The 19,299-nt window shown below is 42.6% G+C and overlaps 1 protein-coding gene across 1 annotated transcript; it reads right to left on the bottom strand.

Moving 5' to 3' along the window:
- Positions 1–12,655: 12,655 nt before the first annotated feature.
- Positions 12,656–18,746, bottom strand: s1 (simple type II keratin K8a (S1)). Its single transcript, NM_001124612.1, is given in 9 exon segments — positions 12,656–13,506; positions 13,638–13,681; positions 13,810–14,030; positions 14,178–14,303; positions 14,481–14,645; positions 14,949–15,044; positions 15,144–15,204; positions 16,274–16,482; positions 18,255–18,746. Coding segments are annotated over 9 exon segments (1,617 nt in total). The 5' UTR covers positions 18,675–18,746; the 3' UTR covers positions 12,656–13,231.
- Positions 18,747–19,299: the final 553 nt, after the last annotated feature.

Genomic DNA, 19,299 nt, shown 5'->3' with positions numbered 1-19,299 from the left:
GCATGTCTATCTACAATACAATTGAAAACATTTGAGAAGTGGTTCAGAGCCAACTCTGGGTCAGGTATAGATGCAATACAATCAAAGTCACCAAAATAAAGGTCACAAAAAAGGCCTGTTCATTGAAATGTTTAAAATTCCTCTTGTTCATAAAACAATAAACGATAATAAACTACTACCTACTAACAACTACCTTTTCTGCTTTTAAAATCATCCTGAGTTTCAATACAAGTCAGATTACTTTGAGATTTCAGAACAACAGGATTACATCATAGCTATTAGGAAAAGGAAACAAAGTAGGAATAGCAATTACATTTCTCCAGTTAGCACCATTTGGCATGTCACCACTTTCAGATACAACATGTGGAACTCTCACATTGACGAAAGAGGAGATGGCAGGAAGCTTGGCCCCAGTGATGTACTGGGCCGTACGCATTACCCTCTGTAGTGCCTTGCGGTCGGAGGCCGAGCAGTTGCCATACCAGGCAGTGATGCAACCAGTCAGGATGCTCTCCATGGTGCAGCTGTAGAACTTTTTGAGTATCTGAGGACCCATGTCAAATCTTTTCAGTCTCCTGAGGGGAATAGGCTTTGTCGTGCCCTCTTCACGACTGTCTTGGTGTGTTTGGACCATGATAGTTTGTTGGTGATGTGGACACCTGCTCCAGGTGTGGACACCTGCTCCACTACAACCCTATCAATGAGAATGGAGGTGTGCTCGGGCCTCCTTTTCCTATAGTCCACAATTATCTCCTTTGTCTTGATCACATTGATGGAGAGGTTGTCGTCTCTGACTTCCTCCCTATAGGCTTTCTCATCGTTCGGTAATCAGGCAGCACTGTCATGCCATCGGCAAATTTAATGTTGGTGTTAGAGTCGAGACATAATCCTACAGTTATTTGTCAGACAGAATTAGCAAATTAATTATATTTATTTCTCACCAATTGACTGTCCATTACCAAGACAGTATGTGCCACTTTTTACATATGGCAACAAGGGAATTAGTCAGAGCACAGGAATATATCAGGGCAGATGAATGATCAATGTTTCTCCTACAACTGAGATCAGGTGGCCATGATCTGGATATTGTAGTAGTAATGTTTTCTTGTGTGTATAATGCTGAATAGCCTGGAGGGTGAGAACTGGGATGGGCCTTGAGTCAAAGTGCATGTATTGTCGAATATAAATTCCATGACACACACTGAGTGTACAAAACATTAGGAACATTTGCTCTTTCCATGACATTCAGTGGGGCAAAAAAGTATTTAGTCAGCCACCAATTGTGCAAGTTCTCCCACTTAAAAAGATGAGAGAGGCCGGTAATTTTCATCATAGGTACACTTCAACTATGACAGACAAAATGAGAAAAGAAATCGAGAAAATCACATTGTAGGACTTTTAATGAATTTATTTGCAAATTATGGTGGAAAATAAGTATTTGGTCAATAACAAAAGTTTATCTCAATACTTTGTTATATACCCTTTGTTGGCATTGACAGAGGTTAAACGTTTTCTGTAAGTCTTCACAAGGTTTTCACACACTGTTGCTGGTATTTTGGCCCATTCCTCCATGCAGATCTCCTCTAGAGCAGTGATGTCTTGGGGCTGTTGCTGGGCAACATGGACTTTCAACTCCCCTGGGGTTGAGATCTGGAGACTGGCTAGGCCTTTCCAGGACCTTGAAATGCTTCTTATGAAGCCACTCCTTCGTTGCCCGGGCGGTGTGTTTGGGATCATTGTCATGCAGAAAGACTCAACCACGTTTCATCTTCAATGCCCTTGCTGATGGAAGGAGGTTTTCACTCAAAATCTCACGATACATGGCCCCATTCATTCTTTCCTTTACACGGATCAGTCGTCCTGGTCCCTTTGCAGAAAAACAGCCCCAAAGCATGATGTTACCACCCCCATGCTTCACAGTAGTTATTGTGTTCTTTGGATGCAACTCAGCATTCTTTGTCCTCCAAACACGACGAGTTGAGTTTTTACCAAAAAGTTATATTTTGGTTTCATCTGACCATATGACATTCTCCAATCTTCTTCTGGATCATCCAAATGCTCTCTAGCAAACTTCAGACGGGCCTGGACATGTACTGGCTTAAGCAGGGGGACACGTCTGGCACTGCAGGATTTGAGTCCCTGGCGGCTTAGTGTGTTACTGATGGTAGGCTTTGTTACTTTGGTCCCAGCTCTCTGCAGGTCATTCACTAGGTCCCCCCGTGTGGTTCTGGGATTTTTGCTCACCGTTCTTGTGATCATTTTGACCCCACGGGGTGAGATCTTGCGTGGAGCCCCAGATCGAGGGAGATTATCAGTGGTCTTGTATGTCTTCCATTTCCTAATATTTGCTCCCACAGTTGATTTCTTCAAACCAAGCTGCTTACCTATTGCAGATTCAGTCTTCCCAGCCTGGTGCAGGTCTACAATTTTGTTTCTGGTGTCCTTTGACAGCTCTTTGGTCTTGGCCATAGTGGAGTTTGGAGTGTACCCCACTGTACACTAACCAGGTGAATCCTTATTGCGTGTAGATAAGGGGAGGAGAAAGGTTAAAGACGGATTTTTAAGCCTTGAAAATTGAGACATGCATTGTGTACGTGTGCAATTCAAATCAAATTAAATTGATTTGTCGAATGCTTCGTAAACAACCGGTGTAGACTAAGAGTGAAATGCTTACTTAAGTGCCCTTCCCAACAATGCAGAGAGAAAAAAATAGAGTAGTTAAAAGTAAATCATAATAATGAAAAAATAATAACACAGGGAATAAATACACATTGGGTAATGATAACTTGGCTATATACACATCTAGGTAGGGGTACAGTGACTAGGCAACGGGATAGATAATAAACAGTAACAGCAGGATGTGATGAGTCAAAAGAGATTTGTGCAAAAAGGGTCTACTAACTATTTAGCAGTCTTATAGCTTGTGGATAGAAGCTGTTCAGGATGCCTATTGGTTCCAGACTTGGTGCGTCAGTACCGCTTGCCATGTGGTAGCAGAGAGAACAGTCTATGACTTGGGTGGCTGAAGTCTTTGACCATTTTTAGGGCCTTCCTCTGACACACCGCCTGGTATAGAGGTCCTGGATGGCAGGGAGCTCGGCCCGAGTGATGTACTGTGCCGCACACACTACCCTGTGTAGCACCTTGCGGTCGGATACCAAACAGTTTCTAAATAGTGTAGCTGTAGAACCTTTAAGGATCCGAGGGCCAAAACAAAATATTTTCAGCCTCCTGAGGGGGAAGAAGCGTTGTTGTGCCCTCTTCACGACCATGTTGATGTGTGTGGACCGTGATTAGTTGCTTAGCGATGTGGACACAGAGGAACTTGAAGTTCTCAATCTGTTTCACAACAGCCCCGTTGAGGGAGAAGTTGTTGTCTCTGACCTCCTCCCTATAGGCTGTCTCATAGTTGTCAGTGTTCAGGCCTACCACCGTTGTGTAGTCTACAAACTTAATGACGGCGTTGGAGTCATGAGCAGTTGTGAGTGAACAGGGAGTACAGGAGTAGACTAAACACGATCAAATCAAATCAAATGTATTTATATAGTCCTTCTTACATCAGCTGATATCTCAAAGTGCTGTACAGAAAGCACACACCCCTGAGGGGGCCACAGTGTTGAGAGCAAGTGGGGAAGATGTGTTGTTGCCGACACTCTCCACCATCAGGAAGTCCAGGATCCAGTAGCAGAGAGAGTTGTTTAAACCCAGGGTCCTTAGCTTAGTGATGAGCTTGGAAGGCACAATGGTGTTGAATGCTGAGCTGTAGTCAATGAACAGCATTCTCACGTAGTGTGGAGTGCCACAGAGGTTGCGTCATCTGTGGATCTGTTGGGGTGGTATGTGAATTGGAGTGGGACCAGGGTGTCTGGGATGATGGTGTTGATTTGAGCCATGGCCAGCCTTTCAAAGCATTTCATGGCTACAGATGTGAGTGCTACGGGGCGATAGTCATTTAGACAGGTTATCTTGGTGTTATTGGGCACAGATACTATGGTGGTCTGCTTGAAACATGTAGGTATTACAAACTGGGTCAGGGAGAGGTTGAAAATGTCAGTGAAGACACTTGCCAGCTGGTCCGTGCATGCTCTGAGTACGCGTCCTGATAATTTGTCCTGCCCTGCGGCGTTGTGAATGTTAACTTGTTTAAAGGTCGCACTCATGCACAGTTAAGTGTTTCTAGCCTCGAAAGAACACATATAAGGGATTTAGCTCGTCTGGTAAGCTTGCGTCAATGGACAGCATGCGGCTGGGTTTCCCTTTGTAATCCATTATAGTTTACAGGCCCTGCCACATCCAACGAGCATCAGAGCCGGTGTAGTAGGATTCGATCTTGGTTCTGTATTGACACTTTGCCTGTTTGACGGTTCATCAGAGGGCATAGTGGGATTTCTTATAAGTGTCCAGATTAGTGTCCCACTCATTGAAAGTAGCAGCTCTAGCCTTTAGCTCACTGTGTATTTTTCATGTTTCCTGGCTTCTGGTTGTGATATGAATGTACAGTCAATGTGGGGACAACGTCATTGATGCACTTATTAATGAAGCCGGTGACTGATGTGGTAAATTCCTCAATGCCATCGGATGAAACCCAGAACATATTCCAGTCTGTGCCAGAGAAAGAGTCCTGTAGCTTAGCATCCGCTTCATCGGACGTATTGAACGCACTGTTACTTCCTGTTAGAGTTTTTGCTTGTAAGCAGGAATCAGGAGGATAATGTTGTGGTCAAATTTGGTAAATGGAGGACAAGGGAGAGCTTTGTATACATCTCTGTGTGTGGAGTAAAGGAGATCTATAGTTTTTACGCCTCTAGTTGCACAGGTGACATGCTGGTAGAAATGAGGAAAAATAGATTTCAGTTTTCCTGTATTAAAATCACTGGCCATTAGGAGCGGCAACTCTGGGTGAGCATTTTCTTGTTTGCTTATGGCACCATACATGGCTCTTTGAATGTGCTCTTAGTGCCAGCATCGATTTCTGGTGGTAATTAGACAGCTACGAAAACTATAGATGAAATCTATTTTGGTAAATAGTGTGGTCTACAACTTATCATGATGTATTCTAACTCAGGCGAGCAGAACCTCGAGATACTTCCTTAATATTAGAGATCGCGTACCGGTGGTTTTTAACAAAAAAATACACACCCCCTCTTCTGAGCTTTCCCAAAGCAGCCGTTCTGTCCTGCCGATGTATAGCAAAACAGCTAGATTTATATTTACCATGTCCTTGTTCAGCCATGACTCTGAGAAACATAGGATATTTCAATTCTTCAGATCACATTGATAGGATAGTCTTGGATGGAGATCATCCATTTTTTTCTCCAGTGATTGCATGTTCGCCAATAGAATGGAGGGTAGAGGGGATTTATCCCTTCTCCGTTGTAGTCTCGTCAGGTATCCCACACACCGGCCACTATAGCGCCATAGCCTCCTTCTTCGAGTGTCTGGAATTTGGGCCTGGTCCACGATAATTTGTCTTTTGCCTTCGACACATTGAAGTAGAAGTCCAAATGGAGATTAGTGATAGCTGTTCTGATGTCCTGAAGCTCTTTTCGGGTACCTCTTGGCGGAAACATTATGTACAACATTTTTTAGGACAGCGCAAAAAAAATACACAATGTAGCACAATTGGTCAGGAGCCTGTAAAACGGCCGTCATTCCCTCGTGTCATTATCATGGATAATTCAGAAGGTGAATGGGCAAGACCAAAGATTTAAGTGCCTTTGAATGGGGTATGGTAGTAGGTGCCAGGCGCACTGGTTTGAGTGTGTCAAGAACTGCAACGCTGCTGGGTTTTTCATGCTCAACAGTTTCCCGTGTATATCAAGAATGGTCCACCACCCAAAGGACATCCAGGCAACTTGACATAACTATGGGAAGCTTTGGAGTCTGCATGGCTAGCATCCCCGTTAAATGCTTTTGACACCTTATGGAGTCCATGACCTGCCGAATTGAGGCTGTTCTGAGGGCAAAAGGGGGTGCAACTCAATATTATGAAGATGTTCCTAATATTTTGCACACTTAGTGTAGAGTGAATGCTGCCACAGGGTATTCCTTAATTTCCTGTCAGAATGTTCCTTTACATACACTCAATTAGTATTTGGTAGCGTTGCCTTTAAATTGTTTCACTTGAGTCAGATGTTTTGGGTAGCCTTCTACAAGCTTCCCACAAAAAGTTGGGTGAATTTTGGCCCATTCCTCCTGGCAGACCTGGTGTAACTGAGTCAGGTTTGTAGGCCTCCTTGCTCGCACATGTTTTTTCAGTTCTGCCCACAAATGTTCTATAGGGTAGAGGTCAGGGCTTTGTGATGGCCAATCCAATACCTTGACTTTGTTGTCCTTAAGCCATTTTGCCACAACTTTGGAAGTGTGCTTGGGGGTCATTGTCCATTTGGAAAACCCATTTGCGACCAGGCTTTAACTTCCTGACTGATGTCATTGGAGTGTTGCTTCAATATATCCACAAAATTTTCCTTCCACATGATGCCATCTATTTTGTGAAGTGCACCAGTCCCTCTTGCAGCAAAGCACCCCCACAACATGATGCTGCCACGGTTGGGATGGTGTTCCTCAGCTTGCAAGCCTCCCCCTTTTTCCTCCAAACATAACGATGGTCAGTATGGCCAAACAGTTCTATTTTTGTTTCATCAGACCAGAGGACATTTCTCCAAAAAGTACGATCTTTCTCCCCATGTCCAGTTGCAAACCGTAGTCTGGCTTTTTTTATGGCGGTTTTGGAGCAGTGGCGTCTTCCTTGCTCGAATCAAATCAAGTTTTATTTGTCACATACACATGGTTAGCAGATGTTAATGAGAGTGTAGTGAAATGCTTGTGCTTCTAATTCCGATAATGCAGTAATAACCAACGAGTAATCTAACCTAACAATTTCACAACAACTACCTTGTACACACAAGTGTAAAGGGATGAGGAATATGTACATAAAGATATATGCTGAGCGGCCTTTCAGGTTATTTCGATATAGGACTCGTTTTACTGTGGATATAGGTACAATTGTACCTGTTTCCTCCAACATCTTCACAAGGTCCTTTGCTGTTGTTCTGGAATTGATTTGCACTTTTTGCACCAAAGTACGTTCATATCTAAGAGACAGAACGCATCTCCTTCCTGAACGGTATGACGGCCGCGTGATCCCATGGTGTTAATACTTGCGTACTATTGTTTGTACAGATGAACATGGTACCTTCAGGGGTTTGGAAATTGCTCCCACGGATGAATCAGACTTGTGGAGGTCTACAATTTTTTTCTGAGGTCTTGGCTGATTTCTTTTGATTTTTCCCTTGATGTCAAGCAGAGAGGCACTGAGTTTGAAGGTAGGCCTTGAACTATATTCACAGGTACACAGGCCTATCAGAAGCTTCTAAAGCCATGACATAATTTTCTGGAATTTTCCAAGCTGTTTAAAGGCACAGTCAACTTAGTTTATGTAAACTTCTGACCCACTGGAATTGTGATACAGTGAATTATAAGTGAAATAATCAGTCTGTAAACAATTGTTGGAAAAATGACTTGTCATGCACAAAGTAGATGTCCTTACTGCTTTGCCAAATCTATAGTTTTTAACAAGAAATTTGTGGAGTGGTTGAAAAACAAGTTTTAATGACTCCAACCTAAGTGTATGTAAACTTCCGATTTCAACTGTATATGCTGTTAACCAACGTATTTTTCAGTGGGCATTGCATATACTCAGTTCTTCATCCCACGATGGATATCAAAGTAGTGTAGTGGAGGTATATACACCATATCAATTAATAAGGTTTATGGAACAGATCAGAATGTTTAGCTTAAAATGTTGATAAACTATTATTTCTTCACATTTTAGGCGCAGCAATGTGTACACAGGCGTTAGGCCTACGCATGAATGCTCCAAAATGCAATTAGCAGGAAAACACCATTTTAAAATGAGCAGTTTCATGGACAGAGATGAAAATATCCGTTAGAAATTTAGAAAGAGGGGAGATCTAAAAAGATGCAACACTATCATGGCTTGCTAATATGACAAGGATAATGCCTTTGGCTCTTAGACAATGAAAGAACGTTGAACGAAAACCAATAGAACAGCAGAATGCATAGAAGGAAGTCTTTATAAAATAATTGCCTCCGTGTTTCTATAGTGGGATTTTGGCCATAGGCTACGTTGAAGCAAGTTAAGACATGCCTCATAATATGAGGTAAAACGTCCAGGTTTCAAATAATGAAGGGACAGTAAAAATGTACAGATGCTAATGATAGGCTTAAATTATAATGGTAGATGGAAAGGCTTTCCTGAAAACCTTTCTCAGTTAAATGCTAACTAGCTACAAAGTATCCTATGCTGGCAGAATGATATCATGATTATTTGCATTTATCCAGTGGCCGTTAGTTTAGCTAACTCCATCTCATGTGCAACAGAACAACCTAACCAAACAACAGTGCTAGGTGCCTGTGCACTTGAATGAAATATATATATATATTTTTTTCCCAACCTCAAAAGTGGTCTACTGATGTGGTTTAGCATGGTTATGCACTTAGAACATCCAATTTTGTATTTTTTTTTATATATACTTTCAAAAAGTGGGACTGAAACCTAAACGAAAGAGGAAACTTGTGAATTTCTGACTCAGTTGACAGCTTTCAGTGATCTGTTTCAAAAGTAGGCCTACTATTAGCCTATTTACACAGTACAGCTTGGGTTGGCCTGACTGTGAAAGACCAATATGGGAATTATTATTTTAGGTCATTCAGATTGTGTATGTCGCTGTTTCTCATATAATTTGTCACACAGGGTGCCTTTCCTTAGTTTTGGATACAAATATATATAATTTGGAGAACACCCACTTCTCCAGGCACCTGTACACTACTGGGTGACTGCTATGTTATTGTTTGAACTGCAGGTTGCAAACCGCAGGGGGAAAAAGCACATCTCTTTATTCCATCACTTACCAAAATGTACTGTAAGTATACTGACTGCAGCAGCACTCGTACTCCCCCTACTATAATGACAAATCCGATTAGTGCACTTAGAAGGTGGCACCGTGGTAGTATCTTGTCTTGTTATCCGGTTTATCTGCTTGTAATCAAATCTATACTTGGCCGTAAAGAGCATGGAATCCACAGCTGTCTCAAGTGACGATGCCTCAAAAGAGGCCCCAAAGGAGACATGCAGGATTTTGATTTTAGAGCTTTATGAGTCGATGCGACATGGAGGCAAATTCAAGATACAACCCAGCTAGCACATAACATTCTGAGAACCATATGTTTCTCAGAGCTTGGTGAGAGCGTGGTTGTCCTATGGTTATTCTGCACACAACCTTCCTACAACTTTCTGGGAATTGTTGCTTTACTTTGGAACATTCTCAGCACAATTAAGGAACTTCACAAAAAAAAAGTTATTTTCTTGGTATTTTATTACTTTAACAGAACTTTCCTAAAAGTTCAAACATGGTTACATTTAATTTACATTTTGGTAATGTTTTAGGAACTTTCTCCAACTGGTTCACCATTGGAAATGTTCCCAAATAGGTCAGTGAATGTTAAGAAACTACGTTCTACTGTGGGAATTCCAGTACTACAGTATAACATTTTCTACAGGTTCCGTCATGGTTCTATTTAAAGTCAAGTTCTCAGAATGTTCAGAGAGCGTTAAGAAACAACGTTGTTCTTTGGGAATTTCAATACTTCCGCATAATGTTTTCTGCAGTGATGTTCTCAGAACATTAAGAAAACTTTCCATGAAAACCACATGAAGACATTAGAGCATTCAAAGAATGCTCTAAGAATTGTATTTTAAAACATATACATTTGGTTCTCATCATCAACAAAACTCTCTCTATCCTCTGTCTTGTTAAGTGTGTTCAAGTGTGTTGGCTGCGCACACAGATTGGCCACACCTTATCTTGTTTCTTTTAAAATGGAGTCTTTTGGAATAGACAAAAATAAACAGCTTTAACAAGTCACGCTAGCTCCATCCTGGTGGCGCAGTGGACTAATTACATGGACAGAGAAAAGAAGATCACTGGTTTGAAACTCACTGATGCCGTGCCACAATGAAATATAAATGTTTTTGCATGATTAATGCCGAAGCAAATTGATTTCCATTTGTCCTACAGTATCTGTGCTTGGAGATCAAAAGAGTTAACCTAAGCTAGCAGTGTTATTAAAAGTCTTATTTAAACATTCAGTGAATGTTTTAAGGGAGATATTCAAAAACCTCCAAATAACCTTTACATTTTGTTCACAACATTTAGAGAATGTTAATTTCCGTTCTCAGAACGTTAATAAATCGTCCCAGGAAAATTTTCAGGGAAACATAGTTAAATGTTTTCAGAACCTCCCTGCCTCCTAAAATTTTTCCCAGAACAGGCAAAATTTTCACTTCCGTCCTAAGAATGTTTAAAAAGTGTTCAGTTTTAATGTTCAAATTACGTATGGCTTTGTTCCCAGAACCAATGGGAAACCAAAAACATACTTTCCCACAACTGAGAAGAACCATTTGAACAGTTTTCTACTATAGCATTAATGTGGTGCTTTACATTAATCTAACAATTCATAAGAGATATAGGTTGGAGCACTGCATGCCAGAATTTATGTTTTATGCATAGTAAAAACATGATATGTGCACTCAGGCTGCATTAGCTGGCCATGTATCTCATTGCTATCAGGCCAGCCTACCTAAGGGAAAGCCCACCTAATTGATAATGTCATATTTTAGTACATGTTGATTCATTTGTATTATACATGTAGTATTACACCACTTCAATCACAGCATTCTGAAAAAGGGAGTGGTCAACAGCCTATGAAGGAACATATCAAGGTGTTGGGTGATGAGGTGGAGTGAAGATTTTGTTATACTATGCTGCCCCCTGGTGTGCAGTGCAAAATAACTCAATCTGACTTCTATCACAGAGTACACCACATGTTATACTGAGAGGACATATTGAGAGAGCTTTGTCTTTAGTAGGCCTTCAACTACAGGTAGTTGCCAAAATAATATAAACATTTGTGTAAATGAGGGATACAAAGTGAATTGAAAGCAGGTGATTCCACACAGGTGTGGTTCCTGAGCTAATTAATCAATTAACATCCCATTATGCTTAGGGTCATGTATAAGAATGCTGGGTAGGTCATCATTTTTTGCTTACCATGGCTATGCTATAGGATAACAATGCCCCCATCCACAGAGCACAAGTGTTCACTGAATGGTTTGATGAACATGAAAATATGTAAACCATATGCCATGGCTGTCTCATTGTGTTCCATCCCTCCAATATAATGGTGCTCCATCCCTCCAATAGAGTTCCAGACACTTGTAGAATCTATGCCAAGGTTCATTGAAGCTGTTCTGGCTCACGGTGGTCCAGATACTTTATGTTGGTGTTTCCTTTATTTTGACAGTTACCTGTATGGTTTCTTTAAATTACATTTTTGACAGTCACTCAAAGTTTGTGTGTTCTGAGTGCAAATACAATTATTGCATATCTAGGCTGCTAATGGTGAAATGAGAATATTAAAAAAATATGTTTATTGGAACATTTTGGCTAAAGGCTTCTTAATGCATACAGAAATTAAATGGAAACAACATTGATTCAACAAGTGTGTGCCCAGTGGGTCATCACTGCAGACATGTCTGTCATTGTGTAACTTGTACTGCACCTCACTGGTAATTATTTTGGTGTTATGTACAGTAGAATGGTGTGCAATATATTATCACAGCCCCAAAAAGGCTTGTGTGGAGTCATTTGTTGGGGTGCTGTGTATATCACCTTCAACTTGTGTCCCTTCTCCTTTACTACCACTGGATGCTTCTCTGTCTCTTCCCTTTTTCACAATTTACCCATGGTTTTGATTGTCTCAGGTTTAAAAAAAAAATGTATACTCCTTTTTTCTCCCCAATTTCATGGTATCCAATTGGTAGTAGTTACAGTCTTGTCTCATCGCTGCAACTCCCGCACAGACTTGGGGAGAGGTGAAGGTCGAGAGCCATGCATCCTCCGAAACACAACCAAACCAATGCACACCCAACCTGGAAGCCAGCCACAACAATGTGTCAGAGGAAACACTGGTGAGCGTGCACTGTGCCCAGCCTGCCACAGGAGTCACTAATGCACAATAAGACAAGGATATCCCTGCCGGCCAAACCCTCCCTAACCTGGGCCAATTGTGCGCTGCCCCATGGGCCTCCCCGTCATGCCCAGCTGCGACAGAGCCTGGGCTCAAACCCAGACTCTCTGGTGGCACAGCTAGCACTGCAGTGCCTTAGACCACTGCGCCACCCAGGAGGCCTCTATCTCTGGTTTTTACACAGACTTCATGACATCGAATGCTCATTTATGTGTGCAACCCAAGTTGGGAAATTCTGGGTGACAGGGTTGAACACAGGCTCATAATTCTAGATTATGCAATCATGGCTGCCATGTTGGAATTCACAATGAAAAAAATGTTTTTATTTAACTAGGCAAGTCGGGTTAAGAACACATTCTTATTGTCAATGATGGACTAGGAATAGTGGGTTAACTGCCTTGTTTAGGGGCAGAAAGACAGATTTTTACCTTGTCAGCTCGGGGATTTGATTTTGTAACCTTTCGGTTACAAATCCAATGCTCTAACCACTAGGCTACCTATATGCATACAGAATCAAGATGAAAAATTCAGACAATCCAAGCAGTTTTCAGTAAACACATTTAATTGTTTGGTAGCAAAAACAGCACCTCAGGCAACAGTACACTGTGGGCAGCTTCTTTGGGGTCCAATAGAACACGACAGGGAAGACATGCACTTCTACTTAAGCCTAGCAGACATTTTAGACTAGTTGACCAAGAACACGGCTGCTGCACTGTTACATTCACACACTCTGAGCAACACTACTCATGAACACAACGTTATCATCCTTTTCATGCAACTGAACTCAGAGAATGGCCCTCTATACAGTTAACAGGGTTGCATAGGTTTGGACAGAATGTACTACAAGTTGCAACTTATGGTTTTGCTTATTGACTTGTGGTGTAGCAAACTGCAGGCATTTTGTTTTAGTACAGAATTAGAAAAGGCGAAAGACATACAGTATGAACAAGAAAAATATTATTTGGTCCCTTTCAAATCTTTGGTTGGATTAAAAATGTTTATTGCTAAACAGCCACATTTATATTTCTTCTCATGTAGCATTGTTGACCTTTGACTTGAATTGTTACACTGTAGTGGAATGGTGAGCAAGAGAGTAGAGAAGGGGGCAATATCCAGCCGCTCAATCATCGACCACTTCAGAGGACTCGGAAACAACTTTGCCATCCTTGGTCTCGATCATCTTGATGACAACACTCTTCTTGTTCTGGGTGGTGACGCTGGTGCCGCTGCCGCCGCCGTAGCGGCTGCCGCCGCCATAGCCGCTACCAGAGCTGTAGCTGCTGCCACCGCCGTATCCACTGCCGTATCCACCACCGTATCCGCCGGAGAAGCCACTGGAGTAGCCGCTAGTGTAGCTGCTGTTAACACTCTCAGAGGGGAAGGAGTTGTAGCTAGCTGTAAGGTGACACAGAGAGAGACAACAGGTGAGTAGGGGCTGGCTAAATATGAATATCAAGATGTTATGAATGCACCACAACACATAAGGAGAAAACACAGGGTTTTATTTGAAGAAAGCAGGTACTTACAGCTCTGTTTGGTTATGTTGATGGACTTGATACCAGTTGCTAGCCTGGTGGTGAAAAGAAGACCATTTTGAAAATGTTTGTTTTTGGTAATAAATGTCCATTATCTTATATTAAGATTACACTGTACTTTCAAATTGATGTTTCCCATTTCCATGTTTGTCAAAAGGCTCACCTGTCCTCCTCTCCTTCCAGCAGTTTCCTGTAGGTGGCGATCTCAATGTCCAGGGCCAGTTTGACGTTCATCAGGTCCTGGTATTCCCTGATCTGGCGGGCCATGTCCTGCTTGGCTCTCTGTAGGGCATCCTCCAGGTCTCTGATGCGGAGCTTGGCGTCCTTCACTGCCATCTCCCCGCGCTCCTCAGCCTCGGCGATCTGGTTCTCCAGGTTGGCACGCTAACAGAAGACAAAGACGCAGCATGTCGCTACTTCTGCTTATTATCAAATTGATAATTCCGTTGAAAAATACTCTATTCTGTCAATATCATGTGGGTCTACATGCCACCAATTTAATTCTTAGCACAGAGATTCTTTATTGTGTACCTGTCCCTTGACGGAGTCAATCTCAGACTGCAGCCTCTGGATCATACGGTTCAGGTCGGAGATCTCTGTCTTGGTGGATCTCAGGTCATCCCCATATCTGGTGGCAGATGTCTGCATCTCCTCATACTAAACATCCAACAGAGATGAGAAAGTGGATGGTTTGTTGGTAATACATGGTTAGTGTGGAAGAACCATGTGACATCAACTTATGTTCCTTTGAACCACATACAGTGTACTGAAAGGCTATTAGCAGCCCTGAACATAATCAAGAGGCCAAATATATATTTAAGCCCATTACTGTACCTTGCTCTTGTACCATGTCTCCGCCTCGGCCCGGCTCTTGTTGGCGACGTCCTCATACTGGGCGCGCACTTCCGCCACGATGGCATCCATGTCTAGGTTACGGCTGTTGTCCATCTCCACCACCACTGAGGTGTCCTTAATCTGGCACTGAAGCTCACGCAGCTCCTGGAAAGAGGGAGAAGGAGAGAGAGAGAAAAGAGAGAGACCATTAAACACTTGGCCTATTGCAGACAAGGCTTTCAGACGTCTGCCTTCCCCAGAGATAAAAACCCACCCAGATTGAGTCCATCAGTTTGACGTCAAAGTCCAGATACCAAGCAGATCCGTATGCCATAACTCAGTGAATAAATAAACCATACGCAAATACATCAGAGCAGTTGTTAGAAGCCGCCAACAACACAACTGGTTATAATAAATGAGTGTCTTATTAACAACTGAAGTAGCTAAGCGATGAGCTCAGTGCCGTACCTCCTCATAGATCTGCCTCAGGAAGTTAATTTCATCGGTCAGGCTCTCCAGCTTAGCCTCCAGCTCAACTTTGTTCATGTACGCCTCATCCACGTCCTGAGTGGATAATTCACAATCAATATGTTAGTAAAATGGCAAGACGACAATAAGAGAATGACAGAAAAACGAATGGGATCCAAACTTAAGTTTACTAACCTTCTTAATGAGCACAAAGTCATTTTCACACTCTGTACGCTTGTTGATCTCATCTTCATACCTGAGAAGATACAGAGCAATTGTTAGCTTTTTCTGATATTCATATATTCAAGATTACATTACATATTTCTATGTCATAATTATATTGTAACTATTTATTATGTGTTTTTAAAAAACATTTATTTATTTTACCAGGTAAGTTGACTGAAACACATTCTTATTTACAGCAACAACCTGTGGAATAGCTACAGGGGAGAGGAATGAGCCAATTGTAAACTGGGGATTATTATTTGACCGTGATGGTTTGAGTGCCAGATTGGGAATTTAGCCAGGTCACCGAGGTTAACACCCCTACTCTTACAATAAGTGCCATGGGACTTTTAATGACCCCAGAGAGTCAGGAGACCCATTTAACAACCCCCAGTTTCCCTCAAACACTGCCCTGGGAATTGGGATATTTTTTAGACCAGAGGAAAGAGTGCCTCCTACAGGCCCTCCAACACCACTTCCAGCATTATCTGGTCTCCCATCCAGGGACTGACCAGAACCAACCCTGCTTAGCTTCAGAAGTAAGCCAGCAGTGGTATGCAGGGTGGTATGCTCCTGGGCTATTGTGACTATCTTTACATAGGTAATGTACAATTTTCACACTAGGGGGCATAAGTGCTACATCCACAACAAATATGCGTCTGGGAATTGTTTTCTACTGTGGTATCTTGACTCCATGCCAAACTTGTGTGGTGTTTCTTTTCTTTGTGCTTTTTCTCCCGAGGACATAAATTATATGAGCACCTAAGCAGTCTGTCAGGACTGACACACTGATGTGTGCGCCATGATGCAAGTGTGTGACATGAAGCTGAAAGACATCCAGCTCTGTCATCTAAATGATTTTCACCTCCAGACATGTGAAAACAATGGACTGCAGTTCGGTGTTGTCCATCCATAGACCTGAAATGTCCTATTACTGGTGTGTCCTGTATTACTGATTAAATCAAATACTCCATGAAACTCCCTTTACTAACATGCGTTCCATGACCTTATCTCTACAGTGGTGCTATGCACTGGGACAGAAGGTCTGCTAGGTAAAAGGAGTAACATTTGTAGTCACTTCTTCTTCAAGTCTTACTCACTTGTTCTTGAAGTCCTCGACCAGACCCTGCATGTTGTGCAGGTCAGCCTCCAGCCTCATCTTGTCGTTACCCAGGCTGTCCAGCTGTCTGCGCAGGTTGGCGATGTAGGCCTCAAACATGGCATCAATGTTGGAGCGGGTGGTGGTCTGTCCCTGGAGGAGACCCCACTTGGTCTCCAGCATTTTGTTCTGCTGTTCCAGGAAGCGTACCTATGTGTAGAGAGAGGGGTAGATGTTTATGCATTTGATAGGCACACTGATCACAAGTTCGTCATATTATATTATTGCCTTTGGGACTTTTTCTGTTTTATATGAAAGAATAAAGAGAATAATCAAATTTTTGAATAAAAGGACATTAGGAACTTTGATGGTGGGCTAACATGACTCATCCATTACTATCATGTCATCCTCGTTAAATTAGGGTGTTTATTGCTTCAATTAGTGTTTGGAACATGTACGGACAGCTGACTCTGTTTTCAGGATAGACCTAGCAAGCTGTTTTTCCAAGGAAGCTATGACGTGCATCCTGACAGGAGGCAGAGGGGGCAGATGGAAAGAGCTGGTGAATTAGGCTTCCTTCATGTTTTCCTGTTTTAATAAAAGGGCAAGGTCGGGAAGTGGAGAATAGAGAGGAACAGGACAAAGATATAGGCGGGGCTTCATCCAAATGGCTAGAATGTAAATATTTGACTGTAGTATACAGGTAGGTGTTAATGGGGGAAGGCGAGAGCATGCAGGCTGACATGTTGGCTCACTAACAATAGGGTGAGAAAATAGATAGATGGCTGTCAGTGGACATTGCTGATGAATGAGCCTCAGGTGAGATCAGGAATTCTCCTAAAATGGCTGTGTCAACTGGTATTGGATAAGAGTCAATACTTAGAAATAAGTATAAAAGGGAATTGTTATCACGATAAGAAAAGAGAGTCTATTTACACATTTTTATTTCATTTCTTTGGAAACATGCAGAGGTGAAATCTCTTTCTGATTAGTTTTGCTCCTTTTTATGTAATCAATCCACTAGTGTTAGATAGAACATGAAACCAGCTGCCCTTATAAAATATTAACCCGCTGGAGCAGCCTACACATGTGGGACCGTAGAAAACTGATAGGCCAGTAGACAACTCATAAAGAAAACACCCCCCAGGCATGAATGAAAGCAAACATTGCTATCACTTGTAAATGTTATCTATTGATGTTTGACCGTGTTCAGATGTTGCCCTCCATCTATCAGTATAAGCTACCCTATCAATGAATTTCACTCCATTGTTCCAATACTTGTTAGGAATGTGAAATGTATGTAAGCATAGCAATGATGGTGATGACCAAATGCTCCTGTCTGTGTTTCAGGTGTATGGCCTTTTTTTGTCATGTCATCCAGGGTAGGGGCGGATCACATACACCCCTCTGCAGGGTCAGGGTAGCCATTCCCAAAGTAAACCAGATCACTAGCTATGAGCTATACTCTAACCAGAGACAGACACACCCTTCTGTAGAAACTCTCTCCCCCACCCCACCCTGCTGCACTTTTGTTATTCATCACTATAAAAGGACAATTACTGCAAACCATTAGATGTGAAATCTTGAGAACCCAGGGAAAATGATCACACTTAGTTAGTTTGACTGTATCTGTGCTTTATTCAATATCAGACTTTTCTACATTTCCTTCCCTTTTCCAAACTCATGAGTTTGCTTGTGCGTGTAATCAACCTAACATAATGTAACAGAGCTCTAACGGCGTGTACCAGCATTACACAATGTGGACTTTTCTATGGATCTTCTCTACTGTTCCACATTCATTACACAACAGACACCTCAGCATTCTAATGGCTAATAGAGATAGATTCATAAAACCCCACAGTACATGACTGTCTCTACTTCCCTTTTAAAATTTTCTGGCAGTTTACAAGCTCCAGGCAAACTACATTGTCAGATATCTTCATGGGTACAGAAAGACAGACAGACAGGTTACCAGGACTGACCTTGTCAATGAAGGAGGCAAAGCGGTTGTTGAGGCCCTTGATCTGTTCTTTCTCATGGGTGCGGACGATCTGGATGTTGGGGTCGATGTCCAGGTTAAGGGGGGCAAGCAGGCTCTTGTTCACTTGGACAGCAGTGATGGGGGCGTGAGAGATGCCACCCATCCCCATCCCCATCCCCATCCCCAGGCCCATGCCACCTCCATAGGCAGAAGAGCTGGAAATGTAGCTGCCGCCTCCACCACCGGCCCCGAACCCACCTCCCATGCCCCTGTTGGCCCCTCCATAGGAGCTGCGGGCGCTATAGCTCTGGCGAGAGACCCCCTGGCTAGGTCCAGAGTAGGACATGCTGCTAAAGCTGCGAGGGGCTGCCCCGGAGGAAGAGGACTTGACGGTGTAGCTGGTGGTTTTCCTGACCGACATCGTGGTTGGTGAGTGCAGGACAATAAGGGGGAGATAGAATGGCAGGCGGCTTGTCTGGAGTACTGGGGAGACCTGAGTGGATAGACAGAGAATTAGCTACAGCACTGGTTTTAAGAGCCTCCCTGGTGGGAGGGGCCAATGGCTAACTCTCATTGGCCAGGCCTCTGGGTGAATGGTAGGAGAGGGAGGAGTTGTGCAGTGTAACAGAACACTTTTAGTTTCTAACACAAGCCCACGAAACCATAACCTGGGTTTTGGAGCCTGTTAGGAAAAACACCATTTTGTAGGTATTTTGGGGTGTTTTTTTTCCCCGTGATGGAGGTACGGCATAGGGGCTGGGGCATTAGAATAACTGTTAGAATGTGACATCTGTGGTGAAATAAGAGAGCAGTATGTCCTCAGCAGGCTATTGTGTAAACAGATCTGAGGCCTTATGTCAGTCCTTACACAGCTCCTTGCTACACTTTCTGATCTATTTATGTTGTTGTACGTTCAGATATTATTGTACTTAAGTTTGGATGGTAGCACTTTACATTAATGTAAGGGTTTCGAGGCTTTATAAGTAGATTGTTAATCATTGGTTTAGTTTAAGAATCAACAATAAACAAATATTTCTTACTATCAC

Source organism: Oncorhynchus mykiss, chromosome 16 (genome assembly GCF_013265735.2).
Source record: "Oncorhynchus mykiss isolate Arlee chromosome 16, USDA_OmykA_1.1, whole genome shotgun sequence".
Taxonomy (NCBI): Eukaryota; Metazoa; Chordata; class Actinopteri; order Salmoniformes; family Salmonidae; genus Oncorhynchus; species Oncorhynchus mykiss.
This window is presented reverse-complemented; position numbering and strand designations above follow the sequence as displayed.